This window comes from Neovison vison, chromosome 11 (assembly GCF_020171115.1).
Source record: "Neovison vison isolate M4711 chromosome 11, ASM_NN_V1, whole genome shotgun sequence".
NCBI lineage: Eukaryota > Metazoa > Chordata > Mammalia > Carnivora > Mustelidae > Neogale > Neogale vison.
This window is the reverse complement of record NC_058101.1, coordinates 133,170,343-133,180,640: the sequence shown is the minus strand read 5'-3', so window position 1 is coordinate 133,180,640 and position 10,298 is coordinate 133,170,343. Positions and strand designations below refer to the sequence as shown.

General features: G+C 38.3%; 1 protein-coding gene across 1 annotated transcript in view; it reads left to right on the top strand.

Moving 5' to 3' along the window:
- The first annotated feature begins 361 nt into the window (after positions 1–361).
- Positions 362–10,298, top strand: part of NAF1 (nuclear assembly factor 1 ribonucleoprotein) — a 48,892-nt gene continuing 38,955 nt past the window's right edge. The window contains exons 1-2 of the mRNA XM_044224777.1: positions 362–851; positions 5,056–5,224. Of these exons, the coding sequence (XP_044080712.1) occupies positions 523–851; positions 5,056–5,224 (498 nt within the window). The 5' untranslated portion in view covers positions 362–522. The remainder of the gene's footprint in view (positions 852–5,055; positions 5,225–10,298) is intronic.

The window sequence follows — 10,298 nt, the reverse complement described above, 5'->3', positions numbered from 1 at the left end:
ATGAAAAGTTAATGTGCTTGCTATCTACCGATTTAACTTCATTTAACTTTAATGAAGTTTACTAGAAGTGTCTGTTGAAGATTTCCTGGCTCAAATTTCTTACGAAGAGACTCTCCCCGGTCTACAAACCCTCCTTCAAATCTCCGCTTCGAGTATAATTGGCCCACATTCAGCAAGAGAAACGCCTAACCACTTGACCCCACGACGCCAGCCGCAGCTCTAAGAGGTAATGAAATCGGCGGGTTTAGGGCCGCGCGAGATCTTGTTTCCAAAAGCCCTGCCCCCCCACTCCCAATGAGCGCAAGCGCGTTACGTCACGTAGTACGCTCCCCCGGAAGTGCCGCTGTGTCAGCGGCGGGGGCGTGTCTCCAGGCAGCTCAGCGTGCAGTTACCGGAGAAACGCGGGAAGTGGGGCCCAGGTGTGGTTACAACCCGCGCGTTTGTTCTATCTTTTCCCTAGCGAGCCCCGAGCCTGTCTGAGGGCCCTGTCCGTGAGCCTGACTGGGTCTGTGGAGCGACGCCATGGAAGTAGTGGAGGCCGCCGCCGCTCAGCTGGAAACTCTTAAATTTAATGGCACCGGTTTGGGGGATGGCCAAGGTCAGGCGGTGCAGTCCCCGGGCTCTGTACCTGTTCCAGAGCCACGGCCGTCACTGCAGTCGGATGAGGCGTCCCCGGACACCGGACAGGCCGCGGAGTCTCAGCCTGCGGAGGAGCAGCCGCGTGAATTCGCGCCGCAGTCAAGGCCAGAACCTCCACCCGGAGGGAACTGCGTCACCGCCCCGGGCGCAGCAGAGCAGGCGGGGACCCCAGACTCTATAGAGACTTCGGACTCGGATTCAGACTCGGACAGGTCGGGTGCCTGGGGGTCCTGGAGCTATGGGGGGGAACCGGGATCGGGGACTGAGAGCGTGCCCGCGTGGGCCTGGGAGAGAGGAGAGGTAGCTGGAGCTCGCTGCGCACGTGCTGACTAGTAGCTTGGACCGCCCCTTCCTCGCCTTCAGTCTGCAAATAGCGTTGCGAATCCGAGATAATCAGATTCCTCTTCTTTCCTCAGTTTGGTAGTCTGAAAAGTCTTACGTACAGATCGCAAAAACAAAAACAAACCCTGAGGATATTGGATTATTTCGATAACTACTCAGTTTGACGTGTCTTTTTGTGGTTATAACTTTGAATTTTGTGTCAGTTTTTTTTTTTTTTTTTTTAAAGGCAGGTTTAGAGTGTGGCCTTGTTTTTTAAACCAGATGAATTAAGGACCAGTTAAAGGATTTCAAACGTTTCCGGTTTGGCTCCTGATAATTTTTGTAGAATCCTTGCAGGGAGCATGTGTTCACGAAATTAGGGAAACATTGTTATTTCGCATAGCTGTATCATCTGGATAAGTTTTATAGACAGCAGCCCCACGCCGTCGTGTCTTTTGAATATGAATCCTATGGAGAGAGAGGACTTAAAATCGTAGGATGTTACTAAATCACACTGAACGTTGTCTACAAGTATTTGAGTGTTTTACGTGGGATACTGAATAGATGAACAAAATATCCCTGCCCTAGATACTCGTGAGAAGGATGAAAAATAAAACTAAATACATCAATGCATAGATTAGAGGTGGTGAAAATTATAATGAAGGAACAGACAAGGCGTGGAGAAAGTAATAGGAGAGCCCAGCCGTGTAAGACAGTGTAGCCATGTTAAAATTTTAATTCTGAGTGTTAGGGAAGCTATTGAATTTTAAGCAGAGAAATGGCATGCTCAGGTTAATGTTCTAATAAGCTTTGTTCTGTAGAGCTTTGTTCTGGGTTCAAGAGTGAAAGCAGAGAAGCATGAGTGTAACAAGGCTTAGTGTGGAGAGAGTTGGAGAGATGCTGCGTGAGTCCATCAGGTGAAAATGGTTGTCAGGGTTAAGTATTTTGAAGTCACCATAATAGATGGGGTAGTGGGCTTGATAGGGAGGCATCAACTGGGTGGATGACAGTACTGTTCAAGGAAATGGGGAGTAACATATCTGGGATGAGGGCTGGAGACTAACAGGAGAGTTTAATTTGGGCAGTTAATTTGAGATTTCTTTGACAGCTAATTGGAAATAATAGGATAATGAGTTTAAAGTTGAGAGGACAGTTCTAGACTGGAGATATAAATTTGTACAGATTACAGATAGGATTTACTTTAACTTCTTACTATGTACTTTTTCAAATTTGTTAAAAGTAGAGAGTAATATATACTTATAACGATGAATAATAAAATAAGTGTACTCATCACCACACTTAAATGGTTTCCAATATTTTCTAATCTTGTTTTATCTAGTATTTCTAACATTGTTTTTTAAAGATTTTATCTATTTATTTATTTGATAGAGATCACAAGTAGACAGAGAGGCAGGTGGAGGGGATTGGGGGGGTGGGGGGAGGAAGCAGACTCCCTGCCAAGCAGAAAGCCTGATGCAGGGCTTGATCCCAGGACCCTGAGATCATGACCTGAGCCAAAGGTAGAGGGTTAATCCACTGAGCCACTCAGGCACGCCTCTGACATTTTTTTAACCTGAGATTTTTAGTGCAAATCTCAAACGTATGTCACCTTCTCTATATGTTCTTTATATTTCTAACTGATAAAGTACTTATTACGTAACCACCATGTTATTAATCAAATGTAGTAAAATTAACCCTAATTTCTTAATACCACCTAGTAGTCAGCATTCACGTTTCTCTGGCTGTCTTTTAACAGTTGGTTTGTTCGAATTGGCATTCAAACAAGATTCTCAAACAGTGCATTTGGATGTTATGTTGATTTAGTCTCTTTTCAGTGAAGGTCATATTTAAAACGAGGGAAACAGGAGATGATACGTGAGGGTAGAATACCACGGTAGCATAGTGAATGCCAAAATAGGGAAGTTTATTGGGGAAGGAAGGGGGAATCATGTCAGATGTTGTTGAAAAGTTAAGATGACAGAAAGATGTCCACTTGATAACAATGGATATTGTTGGTGACCTTGTAAAAGAGTGGTGGTGATGGAAGCCAGTTTTGGGGTAAAGATTGAATGGGAAATAAAGGAGCAGAGATAGCATATGTGAACAACTCTGTCAAGAAACTTGAAGGAGAGAAACGAGACCATAGCTGGAGGAATTCAGCAGAGGTACTGTAGAATTTGCCAATAGGAATGATATGGGAAAGAGGAAAAGACTCATAATATAGTAATAATAGTAAGGAGTCCGACTGTGAATGGGATGCCCATTTACCCCGTAGTAGAAAAAGATCATACTTGCCAAAACTAGTGCCTTTGTTTCAAGCACTTCATAATCCATCTGAAAAGACATGTTTTCCATTGAATTATGGATAGTACAAGACAGGCTGTAGTAGGTAGTTTGAAAAAAATGCTCTGGGAGATACAGAAAGAAGTAAATATACTTTTGGTGGATAGGGGATGACTTCAGAGGAGATAATATTTGAGTTGAGCTTATAAAGAGGAATGGAATTTATCTGCCCTAGGGACATTCCATTCAGAGGAAATAGCACAAGTAGCAGCATGAGCTAGTGAAATTAAACAGAATTTGGGATATTTTATATGCTTCTTTGCTAGATGTGGCAGAAGATGGGATTGTGAAGGTTACCAGGAACCTGACTGCAAAGGGCTCTGAGTTAGCCTTTATCTTGGACGCAGTATACCTTTATGTAGAAATTTTTAAAGCTTTTCTCTGTGTTTAATGTTTTCTTAATAAAAAATGGAAAGAATGGTGTGAACATATAGCCATCTCCTTGAGTTAACACTTAATAACATTTTAGAACTTAGTTTCACATATATGTGTTATTGAGCCCTTTTAAAGTCATTTATAGATATTATGACACTTTCTCCCTAAATGTTTCAGCATGCATTCTCTAAGAGGACATTTTTTTTACGTAATCATAGTTATCACACATAACAAAATTGATAATTCCTTCATATCTAATGTCCAGTCATGGATTTTTTTTTAAAGCAAGTGTGTAAACTGATTAGGATGGAAGGTCATGAGAGGGTGAAGGAAGGTAACAGCAGTAGGAGGAAGGGTTGATTGTTGTGGGAAGAGACTACGAGTATTGATTTCTGTTATACAATTATTACCAAAAAGTAGGTGAGAAATAGGATCCTTCCCTAAATACGGTCATAATAACAGTGGAAATGGGATTGAGAAATGGAACTGGAGTGATGTTTGCCATTTGAAGGTAGGATTTTATCATTGACTGAGACAGCATTGGCTCAAAATGATTTCAGGTTTTTTACCTATAGTGACAGGATTGAAGACTAAGCAATAAAATAAAATAGAGGCAGGACAGAAGCGGGTTCAGTAAGGAGAATATTTTCTTTTTTTAAACTTGTTCTTAGAATGAGGTAAGTGTAGGTTATTCATACAGAGGCAGCCAGTGTGCATCTGGAGATTAGGGTGGAGCCTAGAGTTAATCAATATCAAGGCTGATGATTTAGAAGTTACCTCTACATGGTTGATGATTGAAATGATTTGAGTGAATGATGTTATCCATGGGAAGAGCATAGAGAGAAGAGAAAATGAGGGTGGGACTTTTTTAAAAACAGCACATAAAATGGGCTAAGGGAGAAAGCCAGCAAACAAAATTTAAACTAAGAGGATTACTGATAACAATTGCTGTGAAGCCAAGGGCTAAGGGAATTTTTAGAGTTGAGTGGTCAACATGGTTGGTAACTTTCAGGAGTTTCCAAGTTGTATGAAGACAGAACATTTTATTGGCAGTTAAGTGATCTGGTTCATTGATGACTAATAAGAAAGGGGTCTTGGCAGACCTCTCTTTTGTCAGTGATTTGTCACGTGCTTAACTATATTAAGACAACCGTGTGATGTATGAGACTTAAAATAATAGAATTTGGGTTATAGCAGGCATTTTGAAAATATTATCAATGGATTAAAGACTACTTTCAAATATAGTAAACTTCGAAATGCTAGCTTTTGAATTATATCAGCAACAATAACTACATATAGATACTTCCTAGTTGAAAAATTATAATTTAATACTTCAGTAATAATGTTACTAAGTTTTTGACTTTTTCTTCCCTATAGTGAAACAGATTCAGATAGTTCAAGCTCCTCCTCATCCTCATCATCTTCGTCATCATCTTCCTCTTGTATATCACTTCCTCCACTGCTGTCAGATGGAGAAGATGATTTACAAACTGAGAAGGAAAATAAGAATTTTCCTCTTAAAACAAAAGATGAGTTACTCCTTAATGTAAGTACTTAGAATTTGAATATTATAAAATATATGTTATGATACTAATATTGATGTAATTTGGCCTGTATCTGGCTCTGTAAATTTGAAGATTCCTCAGCTCAGCCTCTTATTGGGCATACTTTTTCTATGCTTTGTTTTTTTTTTTTTTTGTTTTGTTTTTTTTGTTTTAATAAAAGAGAAGATTGATCTGGTTGCTAAGGTTTCTAAGGTTGCTTCTAACTCTAATATTTGATAATTGTTCTTGATGGACATCAACTTTAGCTTGCTATTTTTTGTTTTTTATCGTTGCTACAAAGATTTCTCATGTAGATTTACAACCTCGGGGTTTTTTCTGTTTGTTTGTTTGTTTGTTTGGAGTTTTTTTGGTCCACAAGTCAGAAAATTTTGCTCAGTAGCAATTGAAATCTTTTTTAATTGATTGTGTTTAAGGGAAATAGGAAGTAAAATTAGATGGGTTGAGTTTCTTAGGACTCTTATTAACTTGAAGTTTTTGAAGCATTTTTGTTGCAGATGGAGAAAACTCTTTCATTATAGAATAGTATTTATTGGCACTTGATAGGGTTGGTTTGTAAAGTTGACTCTTACATGGTAATTTCCTCCTCTTATCCTAGAACAATGATGGTAGTTTGGTTGAAACCTCATGATCCAAAAGAAACGTCTCCTCAGGATTTCAGAATATAGACTGTATTGCCACATGTTTATTCTCCCTACACCACATGTACTTTAGTTACTACTAATGCTTTTTAAAAATTGAATGATCACTAATTACATCTATTATGTAATGTTTAAATCAATGAAACAGTTTAATGCAAGGTTTGAAAACATTTTAAAAATGTCGAGCAAATCGGCACCTTTTTGTGCCTGGATTCTACCAAAATTATTTCTTCTTCTTTACTTGTAATGAAAATTTCCTTATCTCACTCACACTTTATGTATTGAAAACCGTTTGAATTTTATGCAGCTTCATCAGTGGTTCTTGTTTTCATACTATAGACATTGCTGTCCCTTACTAGTCTTTTTATACAAAGGCTTTCCCAACTTTTGAATTATTGGGAGACTTCTTTGGTCTTTCTCTTGTATCTCGGTCATCTTTCTACTTAAGTTTTCTCAGACTATAAAAATCAACAAATACAGGACCACAGTACTTTTTTTGTCCCCCCATTTAAAATGCCCAAGATGTATGATGGTTTATCAGAATTCTTTTTTTTAATTAATTTTTAAATTTTTTTATAAACATATAACGTATTTTTATCCCAGGAGTACAAGTCTGTGAATCACCAGGTTTACACATTTCACAGCACTTATCATAAAAGCACATACCCTCCCCAATGTCCATAACCCCACCACCCTCTCCCTCCCCCCTCCCCCCAGCAACCCTCAGCCTGTTTTGTGAGATTGAGTCTTTTATGGTTTGTCTCCCTCCCGATCCCATCTTCTTTCATCTTTTTTCTTTTCCTACCCTCCAAACCCCCATGTTGCATCTCCACTTCCTCATATCAGGGAGATCATATGATAGTTGTTTTTTTCCGATTGACTTATTTCGCTAAGCATAATACCCTCTAGTTCCATCCACGTCATCGCAAATGGCAAGGTTTCATTTCTTTTGATGGCTGCATAGTATTCCATTGTATATATATACCACATCTTCTTTATCCATTCATCTGTTGATGGACATCTAGGTTCTTTCCATAGTTTGGCTGTTGTGGACATTGCTGCTATAAACATTTGGGTGCACATGCCCCTTTGGAGCACCATGTTTATATCTTTAGGGTATATACCCAGTAGTGCAATCGCTGGGTCATAGGGTAGCTCTATTTTCAGCTTTTTGAGGAACCTTCACTCTGTTTTTCAGAGAGGACCATAGTACTTTTTATATGTATCATTTTCTTATTTATCTTACTTGACTTAGAATTCATACCTTTTGAATCTCTTGAAACTTAATGCAAAATCTTAGTCTATATGTTTAAGTATTTTTCTTGGTAGAGTGATCATATTTTCCTCAGAAAACTAAAAGGGTCATTGTTTATGCAGAGGCCATTCTGGAGGGCTGAGTTTATATCTGATCTTTGTAGTTCCATAGTGTCTAGAAGAATGCTTGACAGATAATAGGTTGTCAGTCAGCAGTGATATATGATCTCAGGAGTGAGAGAAAAACAGGCATCTTACGTTCCTTTATTCTTAAACTGTTATAGCACACTGGCCATATACTAGGTGCTGTAAACAAGACCCTCAAGTTTCTACTCTCATAGTGCCCAGTGCAGAGAGGCAGACAGTAAATAAGCTAAAGACAGATACAATTTTGGAAGTGCTTTTGAATTTTGAGAGTGTATCTTGGGCTTATATCAGAAAATTACATTTTTGCTGCAAAGGTATGTTAGCTTTTGAAACTTGAACAGTGGGCCAATCTGTTCCTTTTTGTACCAGTACCTAGGGGTCTTTGGATTTTTGGGAAGGATGGAAGAAGCAATTATAGTCTCTGTTTTTCAACTTTGGATTCTTTTTTTTTTTTTTTTAAAAGATTTTATTTATTTATTTGACAGAGAAAGATCACAAGTAGGCAGAGAGGCAGGCAGAGAGGGGAGGGGGAAGCAGGCTCCCTGCCGAGCAGAGAGCCCGATGCGGGGCTCGATCCCAGGACCCTGAGACCGTGACCTGAGCCAAAGGCAGAGGTCTAACCCACTGAGCCACCCAGGTGTCCCAATTCTTGAGTAGCTGTTCACTTTCTTTTATATTTACATAATTAGGAAGTCAGTTGTTTCTTTTATATGCCTCTTAGATAGGGTCATGGTTTTCTGAGTGTCATTTTATTCTTTCTTTACTCCCTGACTTCTTCTGTTTAACTCTAGATTAATCTTTTAAATTCTAGCTTGCATGTAGATTGCTGTGACCCTGGCTCTAAATAGAGTGTCTTCTACTTTGATCTTCCCCTTAAGCCAGCCAGTTAGTGCTGTATTTCTTTGCTGACTTTTGGGACAATCCTTTTACTTAGTAGATTAGGTTTTTTGTGTGTTTGTTTTTTGTTTTTGTTTTGTTTGACTGTTATTTGAAAATGATAATCCACTTTTCTTGGGAATTGTCCTCTCCTGTTAAAATCAGCTCTAGCCAGGGCGCCTGGGTGGCTCAGTGGGTTACGCCGCTACCTTCGGCTCGGGTCATGATCTCAGGGTCCTGGGATCGAGTCCCACATCGGGCTCTCTGCTTGGCAGGGAGCCTGCTTCCCTTCTTCTCTCTCTGCCTGCCTCTCTGCCTACTTGTGATCTCTGTCTGTCAAATAAATACATAAAATCTTTAAAAAAAAAAAAAAAAATCAGCTCTAGCCAGTGTCAAATGTACTGTTTTGTGTAGGTCATACTGGTATATCTTCCTAGCAGGGATTGTGCTTGGAGCTGTTTGATCTATATATTCTATTTAATTTTCTAATGAAATGCTGAGGAAAATTAGTAAAACATTGTATCCATGTTGTCTTTGCAAAAAGGTATGCATAAATTAAAATGGGCCAAGCAGTTCTATCAATTTCAGAGTTTGCGCTGGTTCTTTAGAGATGTCTGGAACATAGGCATGTCCAGTTTAACCCAGTTTTATGTCCCAGCTCTTTATTAAAAAAGTGTCTTATATTCTGGGCTGTTTTCCTATTGCTGTTCAGGCATGCTGAGCTTAATTTTTACCTCCAGTTAGTCTGTTTGTCAAGCAAGAATAACCCCCCCCCCCCACACGCCCACCCTGGATCTAGCTTTTTAATGTTTCACATTGTTGGAAAGTTAGATTCTGGTGATCTAACCACTAACTATTGCAGATCTTTAATGGTAAGTATATGGGAGCCTCAGTGAAGTAATCTCAAGATTGTTCTTTTAGAATTAAACCTTAGAGAGTTGCAGTGGTTCCTTGGGATTACAAGATATGTTATATCTTGATTTAGAAAAAGGGTTGAGGAGAAGAGGGAAAAAAAGGGAATGGTTTGCTATAGAGGCATTGAAAAGGAGATTAGTCTTAGTTGGCTCTTTTTATAATGTCACAGTTATGTAATACATGCTGTTAAATTTAACCAAGTGGAATTATTCTTTTGATCATAAACTCCTCTTTAATGCTGAGAAGATTTATATATAACCTACACGGTAAATGTAAAGTAGCATATGTATTACAGCTTTGAAACTACATTAAACCACACAGGGTTTATTCAGTGTTTCAGTGAATTGGAAAATCAAGTCCTTTTTGAGAAATTTTCTCAGCAATTTATGCCCTGAACTGTTTATTGAAATAAATCAGGTGTAATTAAAAATCTAGAATCATAAAAACATTAATGGGATTGTGACATTTCAGAACCTTAATCAGAAATGAATTTTATAAATTAATGTCTATTATTTTCTATTCTGAAAACCTGAAAGGTTTTTCGTAACATTTAAAAGTTATGCTTATGGGGATAAAAATGGATAATACTGCAGTAGGCATATTAATGTGTATTTATACACATAATATAGCATCACTAAGAAAAAATATAAGGCTTGTAGGCAGTTCTTGGTACCTTTGTAATTTGGAGACTGCCTATATTATATTATAAAAGAAATGCATTTTGTAATTATACTTAGGTTGAGTACACTGTATTTTGTTCCTAATTTTGGCAATGCAGACCCATATCATAAAACATCTAACTTGGGTATATGGAAATACCTGGGCCACCTGAAGTGGTCAGAAGTTACAGCGGATTCTTTCATACTTTTTTATCTCCCACTGTCCATGAAATTACAACGTACCATGGTCTTCACTTAATAATTGCTGACTAAATATGTTGTTTCCAAGGCCTAGTACAAGTTTTGCCCTAAGTGCAGGCCTCTTTCATCTTCAGCATTTTATGACTCTAAGTGTATTTGAAATTACTGCATCGTATCATAGAATACTGGTGACGCTTTTTAACATTCTTTTCAAAATGTCATATTTAAGACATTATGGCTTATGTACTTGAGAGTAGATATTTTTAAATTAATAGTTGGTGATCTTTAAAAATAGTGCTCAGATATTTTTAAAAATTAGAATTTTGTGCTTCATTAAACAAAATTATTTTAGTAAAGCTTATAGC